General features: G+C 31.8%; 1 protein-coding gene across 2 annotated transcripts; it reads left to right on the top strand.

Annotated features, from left to right (window-relative positions):
• Nucleotides 1-1158: 1158 nt before the first annotated feature.
• LOC133831163 (uncharacterized) lies at nucleotides 1159-7747 on the top strand. 2 transcript variants are annotated; one of them, XM_062261365.1, is made up of 17 exons: nucleotides 1159-1399; nucleotides 1611-1716; nucleotides 2874-2919; nucleotides 3002-3159; nucleotides 3274-3391; nucleotides 3575-3657; nucleotides 4473-4532; nucleotides 4701-4955; nucleotides 5336-5432; nucleotides 5583-5633; nucleotides 5764-5844; nucleotides 6099-6170; nucleotides 6496-6558; nucleotides 6729-6881; nucleotides 7027-7084; nucleotides 7175-7227; nucleotides 7322-7747. In XM_062261365.1, exons 2-17 carry the CDS (start codon nucleotides 1616-1618, stop codon nucleotides 7403-7405), a joined length of 1533 nt encoding a protein of 510 aa, XP_062117349.1. In that variant the 5' UTR covers nucleotides 1159-1399; nucleotides 1611-1615; the 3' UTR covers nucleotides 7406-7747. The 2 variants fall into 2 exon arrangements, with proteins under 2 accessions (XP_062117349.1, XP_062117348.1); XM_062261364.1 differs by lacking the exon at nucleotides 1159-1399 and having other exon boundaries at nucleotides 1604-1716.
• Nucleotides 7748-9005: the final 1258 nt, after the last annotated feature.

Below are 9005 nucleotides of genomic sequence, written 5' to 3'. Positions count from 1 at the left end.
ATAATATAAGCTATATGCTTAAAATAATAAGATACTACTTAAAAAATTATAGCTAAAATTAAGTATACATTATTGATGCAATATGAGATTGTGTCTAAGCACTACTCTTATAAAAATGACAGAAAGATGAAGCTTATCCTTAAATAAATAAAATAAAAAGAGAATTGTATGCATAATCTAAGAATTCAACGAGGATTTAATCGTCAATCATGTGCATAAGATGGGCCAACTGCCAAAATTCATTAATCAATTTATATTATTGAAATTGATAAAAAGTTGATCTAGAAATTTATTAGAATAAAATGTTGATATATTTTTTTCTCTTAAAAAATAGTAAAATATTATTATTCTCATTTCCCTTACAAATTGGAAAAAAAAAAGAGGAAAACTTTCATTTAGTATTATTGAAACAAATTATAAGAGTATTGGACTTCAAAAGACCCCATCGGTATTTCAGATCCGTAAATAATTTTTGGCATGATTTTTTTTTATGATCGTGTATATTATAGTTATTTAGAGCATCCTGCAAATTTTTAGAAAATTCCGAATAACTTACAGTACCGAAAATTAAGTTTAAATATGTTATTTTCTACGCGCATAAAAAAATTAGACACACGTGCAATAACATGTTTTTAAACTAGTTTTCGGCACTGTAAATTATTCAGAATTTTCTAAAAATTTACAAGATGTTCTAAATAACTACAATATACACAGTCATAAAAAAAAATTACGTAAAAAATTATTCATGGGTTGAGAACACAAAATAATGGCTCTTTTTGAAGCCCCTACTAAAGAATCCATTTTTTTATTTTAAGTTAATTTTAGCTTTTAGGATTAAAAAAAATACTTTTTAGAGTATTTGGGTTAAAAATAAAAAATACTTTTTTAATTTAATAAGGTCTTTAAAATCTTTTTGAGAATGTGTTTTTTAAATTTTTTATTATTCTTAATTTATTAATAAAAGATTTTTTTTTAATTAATATCCAAACACTTAAAAAAAATTATTTATTAAAACAAATTTAATATAATAATTTTTTAAATAAAAAAAAAAACTATAACTTTTACTTATTTTATAAGTAAACAAAAACTTCCGGTCTATCTTTTTTCTTTAAAACATTTCGTCAAATAGAATTAGTTATTTGTTGTTTTTTAATTTTCCAATTTTGGTTTCAATGACTTCTTTCTTCTCGAGAGTTTTTATATGCTTAACGAAACCAAAGTTGGGAAAAAAGACAATCTTTTCCTCCTCTCTCAGATAAACATCCTGTGGCACCCAACCTTTTACTCTAAAATATCTATAATTCAATTCCTTTTGATTCCCAAAAGAACCATTTCACATAAATCTGATACATTTCAGTTTTTCGTTACCATCGTTTCTCTTCCAAGCTTCAAATCACTGGTAAGACTATTCAGAGATAAGTTTTTACCTCACAGTTCACACGTGTTTGCAAATTCCTTCAATTTTTTGGGACCCCATTTGCTTATTTTAGTTAAAGGGAATAAATTTGTTTGATTTTGGAGAACCCATTTGCTTGGTATATTAAATCTGATGATGCCCATTTTCTTTTGGCTGCTGTTTGATTGTTCTTGTTGGAATAATTGCATGCCAGGATTGATGGAGATTGATAAAGCAATCAGAGAAAGTGATGATCGATGGATCAAAACAAAATACAACAAAGCCATCTATGTGATTCAGAGAGCTCTGACTCTATACTCGTAAGTTTTTTTTTTCTTTCTTGCCATTGTTGTTTGCCTTTCTTAGTATGAAGTTTATTGTCTCTGTTGTGGAGTGGGTATTGAGTTTTATTGATCCGGGGTTTGGAAATGAACTTTATTTTGATTTTTCTTTAATCCTGGCAATGAGAGAAGGACATGGATACTTTGCAATTATAAACATTGAATTGTTAATAATGCAAGAAAAATGCTTAAACGCGTTTAAGCTTAGCTGCTGAGCCTATAATTGAATTAGTCATATATGAGTGGTGGAATTATCTTTTGAAGCCTCATGCAATAAAACCTTCGACAAATAATTTGCTTTTCTGAACTTTTCTGCATTATCTCATACATAAGACACCAAGCTGAAATTGATGCGTTCTGGTTTGTCAAAACATTTCTTTTCTTGTCAATGTTTTTTTCCTAATTTTTGGTTTTCATGTTAGTTGATGCAATTTGTTATAGAATTATTCATATCCATTTATGAACATGTTTACCTATGTAACGACAACTATCAAGTATATTGAGGTATTTGGTTATTGCTTAGCTATACCATGGTGTTAGTTAATTCCTCGACTTTTATTTTTAATTTATAGAAAGAAAACAAAATGATGGAATCTCCACCTACACAGATGTAAGTATTATTTTGGTTGTCCGTATTCGTGTGTTCGCTGGATGTTTTTGTCAGGGGACAATTGCTTTTTCATTCCATGTTGTACTTGTTTTTGAAAATATGGCCTCTTATTTTGGTTAGATTCTCTTAACCTGCCCAATTGTTTAAGTTTGTTCACAACATTAAGGGAGTTCGGTGAACTTATAAAATTAGTCCATATTAATGACCGTATTTATCTTAAATTCATACAAGTATTCGGGATCTATTTTGAATATGGACATTTTCAACAATTTCACACAAATTTATGTATCCCGTAAAGTGTCATTAATACTTGATGCTCCAGGTAAAGTTGATGTTCGTGGAAGGTAAGAATGGGAATGATCAATGAAGATTTATGGACGTTGTGTGGTGCATTTTTATTTTTATTGTATCTTCGTTTCCTCTATGTTTTCATAGGAAGTGATGGATGAATTGTGTCCGTGTACTTAAGAGGAAGCAAGCCCTTGTTATAGAGCTCTAATATGGTTTGGGTCTTTTAATCAAACAGGATTGAAGAAGTTGCTTTCAGCTTTAATGGAGGAAAAGATTCAACGGTAATTCTTCATGTGGTTTCATTGTTAAGTGTAGCATTTTTTATTTCATTGATGCTGATAACGCCAATAACATAACTGGTAGGTTCTGCTGCACCTACTTAGGGCTGGCTACTTTTTGCACAAAGGAGGGCAGAATTGTGCCAATGGGGGTCCTAATGATTTCCCTATCCGAACAATATATTTTGAAAGCTCATCCGCATTCCCTGAAATCAACTCATTTACTTATGATACTGCTGCAAAGTGTGATATGCTTCCCTTGTTTTTCTTATATTTTATTTTTCTTTTCAAAATGTCATTGTAAAATTCTTTTTTTGGCCAGCTGCTAAAAGTTTTGAATTGTGCTTATTTATGCAGATATGGTTTGCAAATGGATATCATTCGCACTGATTTCAAATCTGGTTTGGAGGCATTACTAAAGGCTAAACCAATTCGAGCCATTTTCCTTGGTGTCCGGATTGGTGATCCTACAGCGGTATTTTGATTTTTCATTCTATAATACAAACATCACAGCCAACTGTGTTATTATTTAAGCATTCATAACAACATTGTCTTACTGATAGGCTACTTATTACGGTTACATTCTGTTAAGTATCTGCTATAGATTGGTAGGGATGCAGTGTTAGTTGTATCCCAACGCCCTTCTTAAATCTTGCAGGTCGGCCAAGAGCAGTTCTCCCCAAGTTCAGTAGGATGGCCTCCTTTTATGAGAGTTAATCCTATATTGGATTGGTCGTACAGGTTTGTTCTTGTGCTCTCTGCTTCTTCTGTAGGTTCTTTCCTTTCATCAAATGGTTGTGAATTTATAAGAACATAATGCTTTATGGATAATTTGTTTAGGGAACAAAATTGATAAACCTTACCAATAACGGAAGACTTGCTCCTTAGTAATCCAAGCATCACTAACATCATTAGATAATAGCCTAAAAATTAATGAAAAATTGAGTGTTGGCTTAGGTGTGATGAAAAATTATTTAATGGTAAAACAGTTTCAGGTTGTATAGAAATAGCACCAGTTTTATTAATTAAAGTGCTCAAAACTGAAAGCAAGAGATAAAGGAAAGTTTTTTCTGGGCACTTTTGCTTACCAAGTTATGACATGTTAGGAGGGTGTTGAAGCTCTATGGTTTTCTTTGATGTCTTTTGTTTTGTTGATGCGATAGTAACTGGTTGGTTATGTCATTCCTTCATTTGAGCTATTTATAATTAGTTTTAGCTGCTGTTGTGACGGAAAACCACAAATAGGTGGATATATATATTAATATGAAAGGTTATCAAGTTTACTATAATCTTTCTCTGAGAAATGGTGCTGGAATTTCTTAAAAGGGTGCTTAAGATTTCATTACCTGTAATTGTTGGTCGACTCCAGAGACAGCTTAATGAACTCTGAACACTAACCCCACACAGCCCCCTTCCCCTGCTTAAGTGCCATCCCCATATTGACCATGAACTCACTGCCAACAATTCTACTTTTGAATGTTAAAGGGGATTTAATGTTTCCTTGGTGATTGTACACTTAACAAATCGAAGATTTTTTTACTTTGTTTCTTTGGCAGAGATGTCTGGGCCTTTCTTTTGGCATGCAAGGTTCAATACTGCAGTCTTTATGATCAAGGGTAATTTCTCTGCCGAACTTCAATATTTGTTGCGCCAGTTACAGTTTATTCTTATATTTTTTCCCCATATTTCTCAGTGAATTGTTGTCATTCTTATTTGATCGAGTTATTCCCATTTGTTTAATCATATTCAGCCAGATAATTTTGTTTTTCTCTTCATCTTCACAGTTACACTTCAATTGGGAGCATACATGACACAGTTCCTAATGCATTGTTAAGTGTCAGCAATGCCTTGAGCAGTGAAGAAAAATTTAGACCCGCATACTTGCTTTCTGATGGAAGATTAGAGAGAGCTGGGAGAGTAAACAAATTTTCTTCAGGTTCTGGGCAGTCGCCTGCCCTTAGCAACGGTCTTACCAGTGCCGATTTGCATAAAAACAGCTTACTCATGGCCGCAGCCATAGCTGTGGGTGATGAAATCCTGTGCGTCCCTTTGTCTCTACCCGGCCTTTATTGTGTTTGCATTCCATATTCTTACTTTGAGTCAATAAACTCAGTACTGTGATTATCTTTGGGGTACATCTTAGTTTGAATCTCTAATTTCTAAGTTGTGTCTTAGTACTTCAACTTTAAAATCATTGAGATATGATAGTTTGTAGTTTTTTTTCACTTAAAACATTTAATGCACCAAATAAGAGGAATAGCACTGATATAATATGGAAACTTATCAGTTGAAAAAAAAAAGAGGGAGGTGGAGATGGGGTGTGGGGGAATTTTGGAACTACAGAACGATAAATTTTTAACCAATTACTTTTTAGTTGTTTGAAGTTTTTGATATTCTATCCATTTGTTCCATAGCTCAGGCTTGGCATTGTTGAGGACCAGTTGGGGCCTTCGCTGTGTAAAAAGCTCCATTCAATTGGTTGGTCAGTATCGCAAACTGTGGTTGTTCGGAATGATGTGAGTTTTCTTTTTTGCTGATTTGTCAATGTAATTACCTTCGTATATTTTGTTTCCTAAATATGATTATAGAGTTGAACTATGGACCTGTAAGTTTTTATTTCAACATTGCATTATAGTTATCTTCTCAATGCTTACTTTTCATACCAGGTAGATTCTGTGGCTGAGGAAGTAGAACGGAAAAGCTCAACTAATGATTTGGTAAATGCTTGTGAAATGTTCATGCACCCTTCTTGTAATCTTCAAGAGGGGTGAAAAAAGGAATACAATTTTTTCTATTCAAATTTTGAATCTAAAAATGATCTGCAGTTTATGAAATTTACAATTACAGGTGTTTATTTATGGAGGGATAGGCCCGCTGCATTCTGATTTAACTTTGGCTGGTGTTGCAAAGGCTTTTGGTGTTCGTTTGGTGTGTTAACTTCCTTTAACTGTATTGCACTATTTTAATGTAACGTGTTGATCTTTCATCAAGCGTGTCAAATTATTTTCATTGTTGCCTTGCTCGGAATCTTGCTGGCTCATTCTCAAATAAATTAAGTTTGAATTGATCTAGTTCATCAATAAACTTTAATTACCAGTGAATGGTGCTGATTGGTGCGTCACTAGCATGTTATATCATTTTTGCTGTATTAATTAATAGTTGGCCTATCCTTCCCAATTCAGGCTCCTGATGAAGAATTTGAAGAATATCTAAGGCATGTCATAGGTGAATATTGCCCAAGTGATCGGAATGAGGTAAAGCAAATATTTAATGATTTTTAATCATGTAATAATAACATGCTTTATTCGAAAAACTTTTGATAATGAAGTGATTACCAGTTGTTAATGTCTTCCCCTTTCATAGTGAATTGCAACTAAAGCTGATGCTGTGAAATTTATCCTGATACATTAATAGTTAGGCTATCCTGATCATTTTTGCTACTTCTGCTCCCATAAGTATCCTTGTGCCTTTACATGATGCGATCTTGTTGTTTTACTAAGGTTTTATGTCTGTTTATACATACATTATAGATTTTTCCTGCTGTGAATCTCTTCTCAGTTTTGGTTTTTTCCTTATCAGATGGCTCTGTTACCCGAAGGCATTACCGAATTGTTACATCATGAAAAGCTGGCTGTCCCTTTGGTATGCGTTTAGAAGCTCAAATATTCTGTTGTATATTTTTATGATATATATTCTTTAACTTAAGAACCAGGTTGATCATTTACTGATGAATTCTTTTATATTAATTTTTGCACAGATAAAATCTGCATAAATGCAAATGTGAAAAGTTGTTTAATGAGTGTTTCTTGCAGATCAAGTGCAAAAATGTAATTGTCCTTACTGCGACAAATTTTTTGGAGCTGGAAACACAGTGGGACTGTCTTATTGAACTGACGAGATCCAGTGACATATTAGCAGTGATGGAACCCTACATTTTGAGGCTGCTGGAAACTGATCTTTCAGACGTAAGTAACAATTATTTTTCAGTTATAATTCTGGAGTCTTTCTCAGGATTTATTGTGCAAAATATATATAAGCAATGTTATTTCTAAATCTCGTAAAATCATCTAATTGTTTTGTGTTTTGTTGGGAAAATATTTGAAAATGCAGGTGACAACTGCGAAGCCTCTATCAAAACTCTGCCTTGAATTTCCAGACCTTCACATCAGTAAGTGCCCTTGAAAAGGTTTAGATTTTTAATGTGTATGATACTTTTTGTTATCTCTCTAACTGGGATAATCTCCATGTTCTTGTGAAGGTTGTTATCGCAAAACCAGATACGGGCATCTTATTGTCAATATCAGAGGCAGAGTAAGGAAACATCTAAATTTTAATTTACGAGTTTTCATAAAATTCACAATCACTTCTTCATTTCCACTCTCATCTTCAAAAAAAATTATTGCAGGATGAAGGTCGAATCAAAGCAGCTGTAGAAGCTTTATCCAAGAAATTACAACCTGGCGCGTTATCTGAAATCAATTCAAGTTGATAATGCTTACAGTGATACAGTTTGTCTTGATCCATAACTGAAAGTTACTTGAACAAGCATGTGTTTATCGAGAATCGTCATCCTTTCTAACCTGAAGATGGAAGAGTCATGGAAAAATAGATGCAACTGAGTTTGGATAACAAAAATCTGCAAGACAAGAATGCTCAATGACAGGGCAAAGCCCTTGTAAGGAAGGATAACATTAACATCTTTGTCATGCTGAACAAACTAATAATATATATTTTTTTGAACTGTAGAGGGAATATATCTCACTACATCTCTCACACACAGCTTCAGTTAAATATATCAACTTAATGTCATTATGTTTTTCCATTGGCTTCACTCTGTTGTATAATGGAGATGGAATTTTACAGGTTTTGTTTAGGTTTTCATCTTTAGAAGCCATAATAATAAACTTTTATTCTGATCCCAAAAGCATATGACAAATGTTTCTGAAATGAACTTTTCTACGCCACTCATTTAGATTTTAGATCAGACACTGAAAACTTTTATTTTCACTAACTAAGCAGTTGCTGTGTTTGTTAAAAATTTTGATTTCGAATTTTTTAAACATAAAGATAGCAATATTATTTTTGTTTTTGTTTTTTCATTTTTAAAAAATAAAAATATGTTTGGTAACTATTTTTGTTTTTTGTTTTTAAAAATAAAAAATAATAAATGTGATAACTTTTATTTTTATTTTTTGTTTAACAATATAAAAATAGAAGAAAAAAAAAATTAAAAAGTCAAAAACGGTTTAAAAAAATTTTGAAAGTGAAAAAAAATCTATTTTCAAAACTTAATGAATTTTAATTAAAATTTTAAAAAAATAATAATAAAACAATAGAGTTAACAACCATTGTATTATGTTTAATTGTCAAATTTTTAACTAATTAAATAAAATATATATTTTTTTAAGTGTTACCCAACAATACCAATATAAATTAGATTTGTGTTTGTATATACCACAAAACAAGAGAGTTGGAGATTTAGGTTTTTTTTTTTTTAGAATTTTAATGAACTTTTGTAAAAAAATGATTTTTATTGTTAAAAAATTCACTGTTCTTAAAAGTTTTTTTTTTCCTTTTCAAAAGTATGAGTTTATAATACAAGAATGCAGTCTTCCAAAAATACACCTCATGTAACCAAAAATACACCTCATGTAATTAACTTATTAGATGTAATTTTTCTTTTGTTTTTATGATATGTAATTTTTCTTTTGTTTTTATTAATAATTCATGCTGCAATCAAAAAAGTAGAAATTACATGTAGTATTCGTTTTTATTTGGAGTATCTTGGAGTGCCAAAATAGAGGCGTCGGCAATGTGTCGCCCCCTATGAGGCGATGCGTCGCCCGATGCCTTGAAACCCTAGCCTAAACGGACCAAGCGATGCGTCGTCGGGTGCCAGGCGATGCGTTGCCTGGGTCGTTACGGAGTGTCTGTACGATTACGTAATTTAGCTACAAAACTTAAATTTAAATGCTCTAATATCATTGGTTGAGTCTAACGAGGGTCATATATTATTTAAGGGGTTCATATGAGTTAATTGGTGAATTGATTACTCATCTCTCTCTCTATATATATATATATGTATATAT

The sequence above is a fragment of the Humulus lupulus genome, chromosome 4 (genome assembly GCF_963169125.1).
Source record: "Humulus lupulus chromosome 4, drHumLupu1.1, whole genome shotgun sequence".
In the NCBI taxonomy this organism is placed as follows: Eukaryota; Viridiplantae; Streptophyta; class Magnoliopsida; order Rosales; family Cannabaceae; genus Humulus; species Humulus lupulus.
The sequence above is the reverse complement of the archived record's forward strand: the minus strand, read 5'-3'. Positions and strand labels throughout refer to the sequence as shown.